The sequence below is a fragment of the Otolemur garnettii genome, unplaced genomic scaffold (genome assembly GCF_000181295.1).
Source record: "Otolemur garnettii isolate 467f Iridium unplaced genomic scaffold, OtoGar3 scaffold00040, whole genome shotgun sequence".
Classification (NCBI taxonomy): Eukaryota; Metazoa; Chordata; class Mammalia; order Primates; family Galagidae; genus Otolemur; species Otolemur garnettii.
Genome location: NW_003852435.1, coordinates 518,856 through 537,803, shown reverse-complemented (window position 1 = coordinate 537,803; position 18,948 = coordinate 518,856). Strand labels below are relative to the sequence as shown.

The following is an 18,948-nucleotide window of genomic DNA, read 5'->3' as shown; positions in this document are numbered from 1 at the left end:
ATTTAATTTACTTTAGCCATTTAGTTGAACATGAATAGTCTTAAGTAGTATGTTCGCATACATAGCTTAGAGTTCTCCCAAAATACTAAATACAGTACTTATTTCTTTATCTTGGTGCTTACCCCAGAGTGAAGAGAGAGGGCATGTAAGTATGATAGTTTTTTTTTTTGGTTGTTTTTTGGTTTTCTTTGTTTTTTTTCTACAAGACTATACTAAGAAAATAAAATTTAATTTTTATGTCCTTTAATATCACTAGTGAATTAAGTGATGGTTATATGTTATTTTAGAATTGGTTGATATAAACTTGTTTTGAAAGGTAATTGCAATTTTGGCATATATTGTTTTAGTACATCATTATGAAGAGTAGGTCGATGTTGAAGTTGCTGGGATAGGAATGTGAGGGGGTAAAGGGTAGAACAGTGGAGAATTTTCGCCAAGAATTTTTTTAGATTCCTTAAAAAATATTACAGAATATTTCAGACATGTACCCAAGTAGAGACAATAGAGTAATAACCCCCCATGTGCCCATTACCTACCTTTAACCGTTTAACAGTTTTCAGTCAAGGCTCATCTGGTTTCATCTTTACCCTTTTCTATCCCCTTTTCTCTGACTCTAGATCATTCTAAAACAAAATCTAGACAGAATATCATTTCCTCAAGGTAGGTTTTATATTAGACATGTAGCGCAGTACATTCTGGTGTCTATGAAAGTCTCTATTTCCTTAACTTAATAGGTTGGCATGTATATGGACTCCTGCAGCGTTCTGATAAGAAATATGATGAAGCTATTAAGTGTTACCGAAATGCCCTCAAATTAGATAAAGATAATCTACAGATTTTGAGGGACCTGTCTCTGCTACAGATCCAAATGAGAGATCTTGAAGGTTACCGAGTAAGTACTTTAGACTTAAATGTACGTGTTTTTACAGTAGACTTAAGTCTGAATTCAGAATGAGGTGAGTATAAGAAAAGCTCTTATAGATTTGATTATTCCATATTGTCTGTACTAGAAGGGGAAAGTGCCTTGGGACCTTTTCCCTCAATAATATTTATGGAACTTCCTGCTTGATCACAAAAAAGAATAACTGTTTGGCCGGGCATGGTGCTCATGCCTGTAATCCTAGCACTCTGGAAGGCTGAGGCAGTGGATCGTCTGAGCTCACAGGTTGGAGACCACCCTGAGCCAGAGTGAGACCCTGTCTCTAAAAATAGCTGGGTGTTGTGGCTGGCACCTGTAGTCCCAGCTAGTTGGGAGGCTGAGGCAAGAGAATGACTTAAGCCCAAGAGTTTGAGGTTGCTGTAAGCTATGATGCCACGGCACCGTATCAGGGGCAACAAAGTGAGACTCTGTCTCAAAGAAAAAAAAAAAACTGAGTGGCGCCTGTGGCTCAGTGAGTAGGGCGCCGGCCCCATATACCGAGGGTTGCAAGTTCAAACCTGGCACTGACCGAACTGCAAAACAACAGCAAAAAAATAGCCGAGCGTTGTGGTGGGCGCCTGTAGTCCCAGCTACTCGGGAGGCTGAGGCAAGAGAATCACTTAAGCCCAGGAGATGGAGGTTGCTGTGAGCTATGATGCCATGGCACCCTACTGAGGGTGATAATGTGAGACTTTGTCTCAAAAAAAAAAGAAAAGAAATAAGAAAAAAAACCTTTATTCAACTAGAGTATGTACAAATTCTGTAAGATTCTTTGTGGGTTGACATTTACAAATTTGATTAAGTAATAGAGGTTTCATAATTGAAATGTAGACATAAGAGAAATTAGTTTTATTATTGGTTAGTAAATATTAAAAACTGTGAGACAGATTGCCATAAGTCAGTCTTCCTATAGTTCACACCTCTTCAGACTTACATCTTTAACTCTTTGTTGCTTGCCATCTCCCATGTATTTTTTCCGTTAGTGTCCTGGAATCGGTGTGCTCAGAATGGAATTCTGTTATGTGAAAGAGGCTACCAAGTTTTAACAGTTTCCTTTAAATACAGTCTTCATGTATTTCTTGTGCCCTCTACTGCCACATAAGGCCTTATACCCTGTGCTTAGAATTGTGCAGCGGTTTCAGGGCTTTGCTGAACTTAATAATGGCACTATTCTTTCTTTCTTTCTTTTTTTTGTGACAGAGTTTCACTTTGTCTCCCTTGGTAGAGTACTGGGGTGTCACAGCTCACAGCAACCTCAAACTCTTGGGTTTAAGCAATTCTCTTGCCTCAGCCTCCTGAGTAGCTGGGACTACAGGCGCTGGCCATAAAGCCTGGCTATTGTTTTTAGAGAGGGGATCTTGATCTGGTTCTGGCTGGTGTTGAACTCAGAAGCTTAGGCAATCCACCCATCTTGGCCTCCCAGAGGATTATAGGTGAACCACCACGCCCAGCATAATGGCACTGTTCTTTAGGAGATAGGGTTTTTGTCTTTTTTTTTTTTTTTAACAGAGTCTCACTTTGTTGCCCTTGGTGGAGTGCTGTGGTGTCACAACTCATAGCAACCTCCAACTCTTGGGTTTAGGCTCTTCTCTTACCTCAGCCTCCTGAGTAGCTGGGACTACAGGTGCCCGCCACAATGCCTGGCTATTTTTTTGTTGTTGTTGCAGTTTGGCCAGGGCCGGGTTCAAACCCGCCACCTTTGGTATATAGGGCCGGCGCCCTACTCACTGAGCCACAGGTGGCACCCGGGTTTTTGTCTTTATTTGTATTTAGGAGCCTCAGTGTGGTGGGAGTTAAAATCATTTGTCTTTAGGAATGAGATACAGAAATTAATACTGTTGGTAAAACAGTGGTTGCTAACCTGGATTGCAAAATAAATGAGATTAAAATTGAGCTGGGCTTGGTGATGTGCTTGTAGTTCTGGTTACTTGGGAAGCTGAAGAGAGAGGGTAATTTGAGCCGACGTGTTCAGGCCACTTGCACAACATGGCAAGACCTTCTGTCTTAAAAAACATACCTGGTGGTAGGGCAGCGCCTGTGGCTTAAAAGGAGTAGGGTGCCGGCCCCATATGCCAGAGGTGGTGGGTTCAAACCCAGTCCCGGCCCCAAAAAAAAACTGCAAAAAAAAAAAAAACCTGGTGGTGAAAGTGTGAAGGACTCAGAACTAGAGGTACTGACTCAAAGAACAAGGGTAGAAATGTCATCAAATGAGGTATTAGCAGCACAGGAGCTGTGGGTCGAGAGTTAGCGTCTGGGTTCGTGATTTCTGGGTGGCAGTAAATTCTGGAATGTGGTTGTAGAAGTGAATTGGGTGGAGGAAAAGTTTGGTAGAGGTGAGAAAAGCTTGAGACTTAGAGGCTAGGTTGTTGGACAGATGATCCACATTGGTGCATTTCCCAAGGATAATGGCAGGATTTGGCAGAGAGAAAGCTGACCTAGTCTTCACTGCAGTATTGGGAATAACAGAAAAAAAAGTGAAAGTAGGGGATAGTCAGATGTATTTGAGTGTTTGCCTTGGCTGTGAACATCCTGTGTCTGGGGCCAATTATATCTATGTAATACATTGTAAATAATATATGTGTGTGTCTGTTTATTTATTTTTAAGGAGACAAGATACCAGCTTCTTCAGTTGCGCCCAACACAACGTGCTTCCTGGATTGGATATGCTATTGCATATCATTTGCTGAAAGATTATGATATGGCCCTTAAATTGTTGGAAGAATTTAGACAAACTCAGCAAGTAAGAACTTCATTTTAACATTCTCTTCTGTATTCACAAACTGAAATAGTTGGCTTCTAAATTGCCCTTGCCCCCAAATATGAATTAAAGTCTATGAAACCTATGGAAAAACTTGAAGATAGCTTCCGAAATAATTAGAAAAAGTTAAAATGTGGAATTCTGGGCTGGCATACTGGCTCACACTTATAATCCTAGCACCCTGAGACACTGAGGTGGGAGGATTGCTTGAGCTTAGGAGTTGGAGACCAATCTGAGGAAGAGTAAGAAACCATCTCTCCTAAAAATAGAAAAATTAGCTTGGCATTCTGGTGGGTGTGTGTCATGTCCCAGGTACCTAGGAGACTGAAGCTGGATTATTGCTTAAACCCATGATTTTGAGGTTGCTGTGAGCTAGGCTGAGGCCAGAACACTCTAGCCTGGGACAACAGAGTAAGATTCTGTTTCAAGAAAAAGGAAAAGAATTACGGTTCTTGTTTCCCTCACTTGGACCTCAAGCAGTCCTCCACTTTGGCCTCCAAAAATGTAGAATTCTTAGTATAGAATAAACAATAAAAACTTTTGTGTGTTATTTCAACAATATTCAAACAGATAAAGAATATGAAAGAAGGAAAATAGTTTTTGGGTTGTGGGAATTATTTTTCTAATATAGATTATTTTGTACTTCATATAAATCATATTAATAAGTACATTTAAATATGTACTTTGATATAAAAAATAGAAAAATACAAAACAGAAAGTTATGTATCATACAGAAATTAAATAGATGTTAACATCTTGCAAGATTTTATTTTTTAAAGAAATAAAACATTACAGAAATGGCTAAAGTTCTCCCAGTGCCACCCTGAAGGTAGACACATTCTGAAATATGGGTAGATTATTTCTAGTCATGTTTATATTATATATTAATCTATAAAAGGTACAAAATATTTTATGAACTTAAAAATTTATGCAAATGATAGTTTTTTCCTTCGGCATTTTTTGAGACATACCTGTGTTGTTACAGAGTTTTGTGTTTCGTTATATAAATAAATCATAATTTGTTCATCCCACTTTGTCTTTATTAAAAATAGTATACAGTGAATATCTTTGTCTGCTCCTTCATCAGCCACATTTGAGAGTTAGTCCTTATTGTGAAGTTGTGGAGTAGAGCTCTGTGCATGTCTTCAGCTTTGCTAAGTGGCCTATCATCACTTTCAAGTAGCTGCACTAATTTGTACATCCATCAGCTGGGTTTTGAAAGTTCTTATTTCTTTATATGCTTGCTGACACTTGACTTTGTTTTTTTTCTTGGTTATTTTAGCTAAAGGTTGTCAGTTTTGTTGATCATATCAAAGAACCAACTTGTAGTTTGCTTAATTTTCTCGGTCCGTGTGTTGGGGCATGCCTTCAGCACTCTCAGCCTGTTTACAGCTCTGCCTTAGCTTTCACTTCCTGTTTGTGCAGAATGTGAGATCAGTGAGGAATAGGAGCTGAAGACCTTCGGATTTTTCCTAAGCATGTGAACAGCTCTTTGCATGTATGTACCTTTTTAGACCCCCAGACATACTTCAGAGCTTTTCAAAGCCCCCATAGACACCGGTTTCCCAGCTTTTCCTTTAAGCTTTTTGTTTAGCTGTTGTCTGACCTTTATCCATTGCTTCTGGTACTGTAAAAGTAAAACACTTGGTGATTGTTTTTGACAAACATCTCCACTGCTCACTCCCAAGGCTCTTCAGGCAAGCTCTGAATTAGCTTTGTTTGGTCTTCCTGGGAACTACCAGATCTGTCTGTTAATTATAGTTCTTTCAGAATGAGGCTTTGAAAGAGTTTCAGCTTCATTTTGTTCTCTTCATTGGCTGGAATACTTCTGAGGCTGTTTTTTTTCAAGGCTGCTATGTAGCTGGAGAACATGGGATAGGAGTAGAGCAAGTTAAAATGCCATAGAGCTCACTGTTCTCACCAACATCTAGCTGTTTTTCTTTAATAAATGCTCCCCAGGTGCGGCAAGTCTTGGGTTAATTTCCAGTGTAATGATAAAAAAGCTAATCGTGAAAATTTTTGCCAGTTCTTTCTTTGCTTACATGGAGTAGTGAATTTGGGGAGGTCTTTACACAGTTTTTGCTGACACCGTACTCTTTGTCTTTTTTTTTTTTTTTTTTTTTTTTTTTTTGAGATAGAGTCTCACTATGTCACCCTCAAGAGAGTGCCATGGCGTCACAGCTCACAGCAACCTCAAACTCTTGGGCTTAAGCGATTGTCTTGCCTCCGCCTCCCAAGTAGCTGGGACTACAGGTGCCCACTATAACACCTAGGTTTTTTTTTTTTTGCAGTTATTTTTTGGCTGGGGCCGGGTTTGAACCCGCTACCTCTGGGATATGGGGTTGGTGCCCTACTCCTTTGAGCCACAGGTGCCACCCAACACTTGGCTATTTTTTGGTTGTAGTTATCATTGTTCTTTGGCAGGCCTACGCTGGATTCAAACCCGACAACTTTGGTGTATTTGCCTGACGCCCCAGCCGCTGAGCTACAGGCGGCGAATCCTTCGTTGGTTTTCTCTTCTTCTCTGACTCTCAGTTTACATTATCTCTAACTTACTTTCATATTGTCAAAGTTGAAACTTTGTCAAAGTTGAAACACTTAGTGCCTATTTTGTAATAATAAATTCTTACGTTTTTTTGTCCATAGGTTGAGTTTTATTTTATTAGTTTTTTTTTTTTTTTTTTAAGAAAAGAATAGCCTGGGTTTATTTGGTAGGATGAAGCCAGGCACAGTGGCTCATGCTTGTAATCCAAGCACTCTGGGGTTGCCTGAGCTCACGAGTTTGATACCAGTCTGAGCCAGAGCCAGAGCCAGAGCTAGAGCAAGACCCTATCTCTAAAAAAAAACAAAAGAAAGAAAAAATAATAGCTATGCATTGTGGTGGGCACCTGTAGTCCCAGCTCCTCAGGAGGCTGAGGCAAGAGAATTGCCTAAGCCCAACAGCTAGAGGTTGTTGTGAGCTGTGACGCTAAGGCACTCTACCAAAGGTGACAAAGTACCTAAAAAACAAAGATACATATATACACACACACACACACACACACACACACACACACACCTAATTTGTTAAGTGTTATCTTTTTTGTGGTACATAAAATAATGATGTGTCTGACAATCAGCGGTACCTTAGAGTAGATTAAATACAGAGTGTGTATTAGCATATACAGTGCACCTCATAATTAACTTTTTAATAAGTTTTATTAAGATTAACATACCGTACAGTTCACCTGTTAAAAGCATATGATATAGTGGTTTTTAGGTATATTCACAGAATTGTGCAACCATCCCCACAATCTCATCTCTTCTGCTCTCTTCTCCCTTCTCTTCTCCCATCTCTTCCCCTTCCCTCTCTTTCCCTCTCCTCCTCTCTCCTCCTCTTTCTTTCCTTCTCCTCTTCTCTCTTTCTCTCCCCTCCTCTCTTTCTTAATCTGAGTGGTGATTGTTAAACCGTATATCTGATTTATATGTTTTTCTGGCTCTGTATATAATTGTATCATAAAAAGATTTTTAAAAAAACATGTTAGGTAAGAAGAAGCTAGCCTAGGCTGTTAGGTTATTTTGTGATACTCTTCTCACTCTGCAGATAAGCTAAAGCTAACTGTCTGTATAAATTCCTTAAAAGCTCCCTATAGAGTTATTCAACATTATGAAATTATTCTGCTGTTGAGCCTTCTTTTATATAGGATACCATATGTTGGCCTCAAACTGTTGAGCTCAGGTGATCCTCTTGTGTCAGCCTCCCCAATAGCTGGGGACTACAGACGCCCTCAAACTGTTCAGTTCAGCAAACTCAGAACCGTTGAGCTCAAGTGATTCTGTTGCCATAGCCTACCCAGTAGCTGAGACTATAGGTGCTCACCACAACTCTTGGCTAGTTTTTCTGTTTTTAGTAGAGATAGGGTCTTAGTTTTTCTCAGTCTGGTCTGGAACTCCTAAATTCAAGCTGTCCACCCGCCTTGGCCTCTCACAATCAATTTTGGAATATTTCATCACCCTAACAAGAAACCTTCCACCCATTAGCAGTCACTCCCCATTTCCTCCCAACCCACCCAGCTCTAGGCGCCCACTAATGTATTTTCTGTATCTTTAGATTTGCCTATTCTGGAAATTTCGTATAAATGAAATCATACTATGTGTGATATTTTATGACTGGCATAGTATTTCCCCAAGTTCATCCATGTTGTAGTATTATCTAATTAATTTTTAAAGTAATCCATTCTTTCCTAACTCAGTGGAATCCTGCCTTTGAACCCACCACCTGATTGAAATGAGCCGTATGCTGGTCATAAGTCATGTCCTCATTGTACAGTCTAGTGGCCATTTCTCAAACTTCATTTTGCTCTCATTCAGCACAGACATTATCTGAGTGCTGCCTAAGTGCCAATTCCCAGTCATTGATCTCCTATCCCTGAGTTGCTCCTTCCTTAGATTCCATGCCTCATCCTCATTTTGCTGTTTATATGGCTGAGCCTTCTCTGTCTGCCATACCAATTCCCCCTTCTGAGCATAGGAATTCTTTGAGGCTCTGTCTTTGGCTCTGTTCCCATGGTCTTCCAGTGATACCCAGCAGACTGGTGTCTTTGTGATCAGGCACTTATGTTTGCATCTTCAGCTCCAATCTCTACATTTGCAGCTGTCTGCTACACATTTATTTGTAGGTGAGCACCTTATACTCTACACTGCATAGCATCTCTCCTCTGTGTAATACAGCACTTTCAGTCTCTCTTTATTTATTTATTTATTTTTATTGTTATTTTTTTGAGACAGAGTCTCAAGCTGTCGCCCTGGGTAGAGCCTTTGGCATCACAACTCACAGCAACCTCCAACTCTTGGGCTTAAGCAATTCTCTTGCCTTAGCCTCCCAAGTAGCTAGGACTACAGGTGCCCGCCACAACGCCTGGCTATTTTTCTGTTGCTGTTGTCATTGTTGCTTTAGCTGGCCTGGGCTGGATTTGAACCCACCAGCCTTGGTGTATGTGGCTGATGCCGTAACCACTGTGCTACAGGTGCCGAGCCTTCAGTCTCTCTTTTAAACCACTCAAAAAATTCTGCCTTGTACTCTTTCATTCAACAAAATGTACTGAGCATCCGCTAGTTGTAAGACTGTTCCTGGTGCACAAGTGTGTCTTGCCCCCAAAAGGTGTGTCACACACCAAGACATGTTAGAGAAAACATGGAGCTTCCATTCTAGTGAGGGAGACAGATAGTAAACAATTAGCTCTGCAGTTTGGTGGCAGGTGGTAAGTTCCTTCTGTTTCCCGTGGAACCACGACTTTCACAGGAAGGTCATTTTCTATGAAGTACACTGTGATGCTGTGACATCAAGACAGAGAGCTGCAGAGTGAGAACTGGTCTGTGTGTCGATCCTGCTTCCCCTCACAGTGTTCCCATGCCACACACCAAGTAACAGTCTTCCTTACACCTCTTTCTGGTAGTGCCAATCTCAGTGCCTTGCATGCATCAAAAAACTTGTGTCAAGTTGCATAGAATGGAGACCATCTATTGCTTTACTCCTGCTCTTCAAAATTGTTCCTTGTTCCTATGAATTTTGCTAATGCTCTTTCATGCTTCATTTGAATCTTGCCCAACTAGTTGGTGCCAATAAGAGTGGTGGAAAGCCCTCCTACAAAAATTACAGTTCTTTTAAAAAAGAAAATTATAGCCTGAGCTGGAGTAGATAAATTAAGTTCATTTAGATGGTGAATTCAAAAATCTGTAAATCCAAGCCACTGAAATAGAAATCAGCACAATTTGCTATAATGGTATTTAAATTCAGTGGCAAGGCCAGTTGGTGAAATAGGGTTCTAAGGTTTTACCACTGCATAGAGCAGTTCCCCACAGTGTTCATGCTGTCTGAAGGGCTTGGGTCGGAGAAGATAACATTCCTGATATGATTCTTTTTTTTTTTTTGCAGTTTTTGGCCGGGGCCAGGTTTGAACCCACCACCTCTGGTATATGGGACTGGCACCCTACTCCTTTAAGCCACAGGCACCACCCAACATTCCTAATATGATTCTGTCTCTACCCCAATGTTGTTAACCCCAGTGGACCAAGACAGGCTGGCTACTAGAGGCCCTGGTCCAGACTCCCTCCACCAACCATGTGGGCCCTGTTAGACTTGGGAGGTAAAATTCCATAGGTTGAGTTTTTAAAAAATCTTTTAACCTTAAAATAGCTTCTATTATTCATAGGAATTTGTAAAAATAATATGGAGTTACCCTTTACGTGATGTCCTTGAATGATAATAACCATAGCACACTCTCTCTTTTTTTTTTTATTGTTGGGGATTCATTTATGAGATAAGAAACCAGGTTATACTGATTGCATTTGTTAGGTAAAATCTCTCTTACAATTGTGTCTTGCCCCTAAAAGGTGTATCACACACCAAGACCCCACCCCCTTCCCTCTCTCTACTCTTCTTTTCCCCACCCCTCCCTCCTCCTTTCTCTCTCTGCTCTCCCCTTCCCCCATCCTCACTGTGTCATTAATTGTCCTCACATCAAAATTGAGTACATAGGATTCATGCTTCTCCATTCTTGTGATGCTTTACTAAGAATAATGTGTTCCACTTCCATCCAGGTTAATGCAAAGGCTATAAAGTCTCCATTTTATTAATGGCTGAATAGTATTCCATGGTGTACATATACCACAGCTTGTTAATTCATTTCTGGGTTGGTGGGCATTGAGGCTGTTTCTGCATTTTGGTGCTAGTAAATTGAGCTATAATAAACAGTCTAGTGCAAGTGTCCTTATGATAAAAGAATTTTTTTCCTTCTGGGTAGATGCCTGGTAATGGGATTGCAGGATCAACTGGGAGATCTAGCTTGAGTTCTTTGAGGTTTTCCATATACACCTTCCAAAAAGGTTGTATTAGTTTGCAGTCCCACCAACAGTGTAAAAGTGTTCCCTTCTCTCCACATCCATGCCAGCATCTGCAGTTTTGAGATTTTGTGATGTGGGCCATTCTTGCTGGAGTTAGATGGTATCTCAGGGTGGTTTTGATTTGCATTTCTCTAATAATTAGGGATGATGAGCATTTTTTCCTATGTTTGTTAGCCATTCATCTGTCTTCTTTAGAGAAGGTTCTATTCATCTCTCTTGCCCATTTATATATGGGATTGTTGGCTTTTTTTGCGTGGATTAATTTGAATTCTCCATAGATCCTAGTTATCAAGCTTTTGTCTGATTCAAAATATGCAAATATCTTTTCCCATTGTGTAGGTTGTCTATTTGCTTTGGTCGTTGTCTCCTTAGCTGTACAGAAGCTTTTCAGTTTAATTAAATCCCATTTGTTTTTTTGTTGTTGTTGTTGCAAAGGCCAGGGAGGATATCTGCTACTTTTAGAGGACAGCTCTCCACTTTTTGGTTGAGATGAGTTTCTAGTTTTGGGTATTCTACACCTGGGCTGCATAAGGTAACCCCTGTGCTATGGGTGCCAAGCCTTACTTCACTTACTTTTCATTTGCATTCCATCTTCCAGAAATTTGTTAAAATCTTATATAGTATGTTCTATTTATTTTTATGGGTTTATATATTTTTTATATTTTATTTTATTTTTATTATTTTTTTGGGGGGGTAGATTCCTTAGGATTTCAACCATTTTTATACTTAGGTGTAGGATTTGTTAACTTCTTCACTTGACTATAGACAGAAATCCAATCTTTTAATATGTTTTAAAGCAGGTGCACCTGTGGCTCGGGTAGGGTGCCAGCCCCATATACCAAGGGTGGCAGGTTCAAACCTGGCCCCGGCCAGCTAAAACAGCAATGAGAATTGCAACAAAAAATGGCCAGGTGTTGTGGCGGGTGCCTGTAGTCCCAGCCACTCGAGAGGCTGAGGCAGGAGAATCACTTAAGCCCAAGAGTTGGAGGTTGCTGTGAGCTGTGACGGCATGGCACTCTACTGAGGGTGACAAAGTGAGGCTCTGTCTCAAAAAAAAAAAATATGTTTTAAAGAGTATATTATCTTGAATGTGGTTATCACTCTTCTGTTTCTATCTACTTATGGGTTGTTTTCTTGTCGGTGTGAATGACTCTCCTGAGAAGGTAATTTGATTAAAGATCTGTAATTGCTTCATGTAACTATACAAATAAGATAATTTGGTCATTTTTTTCCAGGTTCCTTTGAACAAAATAGACTATGAATATAGTGAACTGATACTATACCAGAATCAAGTGATGAGAGAGGCAGATCTATTTCAAGAATCTTTGGCACATATAGAAACATATGAACAACAAATATGTGATAAACTTTTGGTAGAAGAAATTAAAGGTAAGCTGACTTTTTCATTTTTTAATAGTGTTGATTAAATAAAAGAATTAAAACTATAGCTCTAATTCTGTCCTAACACTTAAGTAACACTTGCTTTGTATCAGTCAAGGTTATGATTACTTTTTTCATTAAGCCATTTTTTTTTTTTTTTAAAAAGACATAGTCTCACTTCGTCACCCTTGGTAGAGTGCTGTTAGGTCACAGCTCACAGCAACCTCCTGCTCTTGGGCTTAGGCAATTCTCTTGCCTCAGCCTCCCAAGTAGCTGGGACTACAGGTGCCCACTACAATGCGTGGCTATTATTTTGTTGTTGCAGTTTGGCAGGGCCTGGGTTCGAACCTGCCATGCTGGGTATATGGGGCGGGTGCCCTACTCACTGAGAAACAGGTGCTACCCATTAAGCCATTATTAATTAGTTTAATCCTCATAACAATTCTGTGGTTTAGTTGTATCCATTTTAGAGATGAGGGAAGCTCATCTGAACCAAGTGGCTAAGTGATTTGCCTAAGAACACACAGCTTAGTAAACTAGTCAGTACTAGATTTGAGTCCAGATTTGTATGTTGTACTGCCTTCATATCAACTCCATCTCTCTGTATGTCCATTTATTGTTAAATACAGTGAAAGCAGTAATTGATGATACTGGGATCATTATGGGCTGATTATGAACCCAGTCCCTATAAATGGTTTGAACAATGTTCATTAACAAAAGGTCAAACAAAATTTTCCACAAAGCTTCATCGTCTATCTTTCCCTGAGCAATATTGTATTAAATTGAATGTTTAGTTAAAATAATAGTTTATGAACTAAAGTTTCAAAAAGTTTCAGGACCTTTAACGTTTAATAAAAAATAATAGCTAACTTTTTTTTTTTAAACTCTTCCTCTTTTTCAGAGTATAGTAATTGCTTAAACTTCTTTTATTTGATTTAATTTTTTAGCACTTTTAAGATGCATACTATTTATTATCCTCACCTTATAGTTCAGGAGACTGAAACTTAGAGAGGTTAAAGACTTGTGCAAGGTCACCCAGCTTTTATTAAAGAGTTAGCTTTTAAATATATTGATACATCTTTCTGATTTTTTTTTTTTTATAGATTTTATTTTTCAGAACAGTTTCAGGTTCATGGCAAAATAGGCAGATGGTATAGAGACTTCCCATATATCCTCATCCCTATCTTCAGACAGCCTCTCCCATTGTCATATTTTGTGGGTTTTGACAAATGTGTAATGATATGTATCCACCTTTAGAGTGTCATACAGAGGAGTTTCACTGCCCTAAAACTCCTCTGTGTTCATTGCTTTCTCCTTCTAACCCCTGGCAACCATTGATCTTTTTAATTGTCTCCACAGTTTTGCCATTTATAAAATTTCATGTGGTTGGAATCATAAATTTGAATTGAACTGAGTTTTTCCCTTATATGGGCATGTATGAGATTGTCTACTGGCTTCATATTAGCATTGAGTACATTGGATATTTGCTTTTCCAGTCTTGTGATAACAAGAAAAGTATCAACTCCAACAAAAGATGTGAAGTTTCAATTCCATCTTTTTTTTTGAGACAGTTTCACTATGTTGCCCTTGGGAGAGTCCTGTGGCATCACGGCTCACAGCAGCCTCCCAACTCTTGAGCTTAAGTGATTCTCTTGTCTCAGCCTCCCAAGTAGCTGGGACTACAGGCACCCACTACAACACTCGGCTATTTTTTGGTTGTAGTTGTCATTGTTATTTTGGCAGTCCTGAGCTGGGTTCGAACCCGCCAGCTCTGGTGTATGTGGCTGGAGCCCTGGCCTCTGAGCTACAGGCTCTGAGCCTCAACTCCTTTTTATGGCTGAATAGTATTCTACGGTATACATATACCACAGTTTGTTAATTCATTCTTTTTTTTTTTTTTTTTTGAGACGGAGCCTCAAGCTATCCCCCTGGGTAGAGTGCCGTGGCATCACAGCTCACAGCAACTTCTAACTCCTGGGCTCAAGCGAGTCTCCTGCCTCTGCCTCCCAAGTAGCTGGGACTACAGGTGCCCGCCACAATGCCCAGCCATTTTTTGGTTGCAGCCATCATTGTTGTTTGGTGGGCCCAGGCTGGAGATTCGAACCTGCCACCTTAGGTGTATGTGGCTGGCGCCTTAGCCAATTGAGCCACAGCCGCCGAGCTTGTTAATTCATTCTTGAGTTGATGAGCATTTAGGTTGTTTCCACATCGTGGTGATTGTATCTTGAGCTGCGATAAATAATCAAGTACAAATGTCCTTACGATAAAATGACTTTTTTTTCTTCTAGGTAGATAACCTATTCATGGGATTGCGGGATCAAATGGGAGGTCTAGTTTGAGTTTTTTGAGGATTCTCCATGCTTCTTTCTGAAGAGGATGTATTAGTTTACAGTCCCATGAATCCTTTACTTTTAACCACTGTAGTCTACTGTCTTGTTACTGTATAGTACCTGGCTGATTTAGTTTTTATTGTGATTAATATTAATGCCAATATTGATGACAACACTCTTTCAAGCTATTAATGTGGATAAAGAATTAAGCTATTTTGGTCTCTTTCTTGTTCCTGCAATTGATGGGCGCAAAAAGAAAAAATTACTTTCCCTTTCTGATACAGTATAGCTAGCTATTTCCCTATGAAATCTTACCCTTCTGTTTGCTGTTTCTCTTTTTCTATATTTGTCCTGTAGTATCAATAGGGAATGCAGTTATTATAAAGCAAATATGATATTTTAAAGTCATTCTAGTTAAAAAATTCTACAAATTGCCTCATATTGTTAGTGAGGGTAATTTGGGGGCCAATAATTTTAATATATAGCCAGTTTTCTGTATTGCTTATAGAGATAGGTTATGGTATTACTTTTTTTCAGTGACTTTTGCATGCCCAGAGACCTTTGATAGTCACACATTTATTTCTTTGTAGTCATTACTTTAAGATTTTTTAAAAAAACTTTTGAAAAGTTAGAGGTTTTTTTTTTTTTTAATTTTTTTTGTTTCAGGCTACTTTATTCCATGAATATTTCCAGAACATCAACTATAGGCAAAACATTCTTTGCAATTCCTCAAAGAATCTATTTCAAACAAACAAAAATAAAATAAATACATTCAAATGGTAAAAAAGAAAGTTAGAGGTTTTCACTTATTTTATGAATATGCAGATGTACTTCTGTGTATAACCTTTGCTTCATGGTAGTAGCAGATAACAGGGAAATAAAAACTATGTTATTGTCTATTGTATCTGGGATAAGCAGGGCAAAAATTGGATTGGACTGAAAATAATTGTGAAGCTAATGGGAGATTTTTTAATAGTTTTAAGTAGCAGACTTTTATATGTATTCATTTCGCACCAGGCAGCGTGCTAACCACTTGCTGAGTGTCCCAATGCTAGTTAGTGGTGGTGGTGTTAATTAATTACACCTAGATCAGTCTCATGCTAGAGTTTGAGTGATATGTAACATAAGTCGTAGAATAATAAGCACCACAATATGCTGCCTCTAATATGATGGAAGCTGAAATAGTTTATTTGTTTGAAATAGATTCTTTGAGGAATTGCAAATCTTGGGGACAGGAAGTTGAAGCATATATACTTTTGAGAATCTCTCTTTTTTCTTGGATTAGGTGTGCTTTCCATTATATTGAGGAATCTGGGTCCTTGGTCCCTATATTCAATTGCAATTTATGTGACTTAGTAAAAAAATTTGAACCTTAGAGCTGACTTGCACGTGAACGTGGCTTTTGTGGTTTTCTGCTGTGAACTGGTATTTAGTGTTACAATTTTACTAAGTTAATCTTCTCCAACTTAGTGACATCTTAGGGAAACTAAGAGAATTGAGTGGAGACTTGCTTAATACATGAACTGATCAGGAAAGGGACATTCAAATACTATAGTAGGAAGATAGGGCTATTTCATTAGAATTATTTGCCAATGTGATTTTGCTGTGTGTATGGGGAGGAATCTTTGGTTATCTCAAAGGATATAAAAATGTGTGTAATGCAGATTTTTTTTTTAGTAACAAATTAATATGCTACATGTGAATTTGGGATGTGACAGGGAGCAAAAAATGAAATGGAGGCTCATTTCTGAAGGCAAGCTGTGAATTAATCTATGCTTAATTATATAAATTGCAGCATGTCCCATAGGGAAGTACATAGAGGTCTTTTATAAACATCTACACACTAATAATCCTTTGTGAAATACCTAGGATCAGAAAGGTATTTAATGTTTTAAGTAAAATGAATGTCATTTTAAACTTAATTTTAGGGGAAATATTGTTGAAATTGGGGAGATTAAAAGAAGCCAGCGAAGTATTCAGAAACTTGATTGATCGGAATGCAGAAAATTGGTGTTATTATGAAGGCTTGGAAAAAGCTCTGCAACTTAGTATGTAATGATTTTTCTTCTCTACTTTCTCTTAACTAATGTTTGAAGTATAAGAAAATGTAAAGTTGTAATAATACTTAAGAACAAATAATTCTAGCATTAATGCTTATTTTTTCCATTTAGTAAAATTAGGTTAAACATGAGAGTGAGAATGAATTTGAATAATTACACTGAAGTATAAATGCTTAAAGATAATTTTAACTCCCATAACCCATTAAAATCTTACCAATTTAGACTAACAAAATGAGCATTCCCTTTCTGCTGGGAAATGTCATAATTATTTGATATTTTTAAATGATTAGAAGTCCATTACCCTTGACTTCTAAAGATAAGAAATGGGCCAAAGAATTATTATTTTTTAAGACAGAGTCTCACTTGTCACCCTTGATAGAGTACTGTGGTGTCACAGCTCACAGCAACCTCAAACTCTTGGGCTCAAGCAATTCTCTTGCCTCAGCCTCCTGAGTAGCAGGGACTACAGGTGCCTGCCACAACGCCTTGCTGTTTTTTAGAGATGAGGTCTTGCTTTGGCTCAGGCTGGTCTCAAACTTGTGAGCTTAGGAGATCCACCCACCTCAGCCTCCCAGAGTGCTAGGATTATAGGCATGAGCCATTGGGCCTAGCCTCATGGGCTAAAGAATTCTTGCTGAGGGTATGTTGTATATAGAACTAGCATGAAAATTATTTTCTTAATTTCAAACTGGCTGATTTGTGTACAGTAAAATGTTAAACATTTTCTTTTGAATTTAGATCACCTTGATCATTTACAGGAATTTCATGTTATTCCAAAATTTCCATAATATTTTTATAATTAAATGTTAGTTGGAACAGTTAATATTCCTAAAATCAAATTTAATTATAAATAAATATGTTCCCCAATAATTATGAAACAGGCTCAAGGATGTTGAAACAACAGAATTTTTTTTTTATTGTATTTTTTTATTTTTTTGAGACAGAGTCTTACTCTATTGCTCTGGGTAGAGTGCCATGGCATAGCTCACAGCAACCTCAAACTCCTGAGCTCAAGCTATCTTCTTGCCTCAGCTTCCCAAGTAGCTGGGACTACAGGTATGCACCACCACACTAATCTAATTATTCTGAGTAGAGATGGAGTCTGACTTTTGCTCAGGCTGGTCTTGAACTCCTGAGCTCAAGCAATGCACCCATTTTAGCCTCCCAGAGTGCTAGGATTACAAAGCGTGAGCTGCCTTATCTGGCCAACAACAGAATTTTTCAATTTAACAAATATGTTAGGCCATGTGTGGTGGCTCATACCTGTAATCCCAGCACTTTGGGAGGTGGGAGGATTGCGTGAGGTCAGAAGTTCACAACCAGCCTGGGCAATATAGCAAGATGCCATCTCTACCAAAAAAAAAAAAAAAAAAAAAAATGCCTAGCTGCTGTGGCTCACACCTGTAATCCTTGCACTTTGGGAAGCTAAGGTGGGAGGATTGCATAAGGTATTTAAGACCATCATGAGCAAAGAGTAAGACCCTGTCTCTACCAAAATAGAAGAAATTAGGGCATTTTGGCATGTGCCAGAGGTTCCAGCTACTCAGGAGGTTGAGGCAGGAAGATTGTTTGAGTCTAGAAATTTGAAGTTGCTGTGGATTATGAAGACACCACAGCACTCTACCCGGGACAACAGCAAGATTCTGTTTCTAAAAGGACAAAAAAAAAAGAAGTATGCTATTTAATAGATAGGTGGCTGGATACTATTTTTTTCCCTCCTTTTTTTTTTTTTTGGAAAGTGGCTGGATACTATTTTCATTAATAGTAATAAGAGCTTTGAGAAAATTTATTTGTTGTACCCTAATCATTGTTATTAATCATTTTTTAATATTTACAATTTAGTACAAGTTGTTAAAATTTTATTTCCTTAAATTTTTTTTATTTTTTGAGACAGAGTCTCATTATGTTGCCCTTGTTAGAGTGCTGAAGAGCGTCACAGCTCACAGCAGCCTCAGGCTCTTGGGCTTAAGCCAGTGGTTCTCAGCTTTCCTAATGCTGCAGCCCTTTAATACAGTTCCTGTGGGTCGCAACCTAGAGGTTGAGAACCACTGGCTTAAGCAATTCTCTTGCCTCAGCCTCCCAAGTATCTGGGACTATAGGTGCCCGCCACAATGCCCGGCTGTTTTTTGGTTGCAGTTGTCATTGTTGTTTAGCTGGCCTGGGCTGGGTTTAAACCCACCAGTCTCCATGCATATGGCCGACGCCACAACCGCTGTGCTATGGGCGCTAAGCCTCCTTAAATAAGTTTTAAAGAAAATGAATAAAATGCTGATTAGATTGAGAGCCTATCAAGTACAGGGCAAAAGTTATATGGAAATGTGAGTTAACTATGATTTTTCTTTAAATTAGTGGATAACTGACTTGCAATTAATACAAGTATTTTAATGTTTTAATAAAGTGGATGTTGTTCATATATCAAGATCCTCGGTTACTATAAAGTATATTCATTGCAGAACTAGTTACACCACTTTATCATTTTAGGTTCCTTAGGACCTTTCCTTCCCCATGGTAAGTTCTGGAGCTCCAATTTGTGACTTCAGATAGGACATTGAAATGGTTTAGTTTTGTCTTAATTTAAGTACATTTCTAAGACTTTGTTATATCTGGTATAGTGAAGAG

The 18,948-nt window shown here is 38.8% G+C and overlaps 1 protein-coding gene across 3 annotated transcripts in view; it reads left to right on the top strand.

The window, feature by feature from the left end:
- NAA16 (N(alpha)-acetyltransferase 16, NatA auxiliary subunit) overlaps positions 1-18,948 on the top strand; it is a 66,973-nt gene that overhangs the window by 10,061 nt on the left and 37,964 nt on the right. For 2 of the 3 annotated variants that reach the window (XM_003790146.3, XM_023513426.1), the window contains exons 4-7: positions 735-892; positions 3,525-3,659; positions 11,795-11,948; positions 16,198-16,317. In XM_003790146.3, the coding sequence (XP_003790194.1) occupies positions 735-892; positions 3,525-3,659; positions 11,795-11,948; positions 16,198-16,317 (567 nt within the window). The remainder of the gene's footprint in view (positions 1-734; positions 893-3,524; positions 3,660-11,794; positions 11,949-16,197; positions 16,318-18,948) is intronic. The other variant, XM_023513425.1, reaches the window with a different exon arrangement.